At 37.8% G+C, this 738-nt stretch overlaps 1 protein-coding gene across 1 annotated transcript in view; it reads right to left on the bottom strand.

Moving 5' to 3' along the window:
- LOC106873155 (exostosin-like 3) overlaps nucleotides 1-738 on the bottom strand; it is a gene marked incomplete at its 5' end in the record, with an annotated part of 21,918 nt that overhangs the window by 233 nt on the left and 20,947 nt on the right. The window contains one exon of the mRNA XM_052975953.1: nucleotides 50-120. Within this exon, the coding sequence (XP_052831913.1) occupies nucleotides 50-120 (71 nt within the window). The remainder of the gene's footprint in view (nucleotides 1-49; nucleotides 121-738) is intronic.

The following is a 738-nucleotide window of genomic DNA, read 5'->3' as shown; positions in this document are numbered from 1 at the left end:
GTAACCGTAGACTTCTGAGAAAAAATTCAAACAATATTTTCTTTTGAAATTATGGCTTCTGCTTGTCGAAATGGCTTTCCTCCCACAATATTTGCAAGGATAACCAAGTTTCTTTGTCACCTGAAATGTATAAAAAACAAACATGTTATTTTCTAAGAGAATCGTACAGGACACAAACAGTAGAGACTGAGACAAGATATAACAATATAGTTATGTATTAATATATTGATTCGTCTGCATTGATATATTGAACCATGGCTCAGTGGGTAGAGGTGTTAGGCTCACAACCATGAGGTGGTGAGTTCGATTCCAAGACTGGCTGTGTATTGTGTTCTTGAGCAACACACTTTATGTTACTCCAGTTTACTCAGCTGTAGCAATGAGTTGCGACGTCACTGGTGCCAAGCTGTATTGTCCTTTGCCTTTCCTTTGGATAACATTAATGGTGACTACTTGTCTTTCAAAACCAACCTTGCCCAGACTTGTACCTTGGAGGGAAATTTTCCAGGTGCAATCCCATGATCATTCATAACCAAAGGGGGTCTTTACCCTTTCCTCATTTTTATTGATTTGTTATGATGTTATAAGAATAAGTTGAGTGTGGAAACTTCTTATTCATCATCAAACTTAGTATACTGTTTAATGTTCAGACAACACTCAGCTAACATGCTACACTCAAACTTTACACTGCACTCAGCCACTACACATCATTCACACACCAAACTACACTCAACTTCC

Source organism: Octopus bimaculoides, chromosome 23 (assembly GCF_001194135.2).
Source record: "Octopus bimaculoides isolate UCB-OBI-ISO-001 chromosome 23, ASM119413v2, whole genome shotgun sequence".
NCBI lineage: Eukaryota > Metazoa > Mollusca > Cephalopoda > Octopoda > Octopodidae > Octopus > Octopus bimaculoides.
Note: the sequence above shows the minus strand (reverse complement) of the source record. Positions and strands in the feature narration are given on the sequence as shown.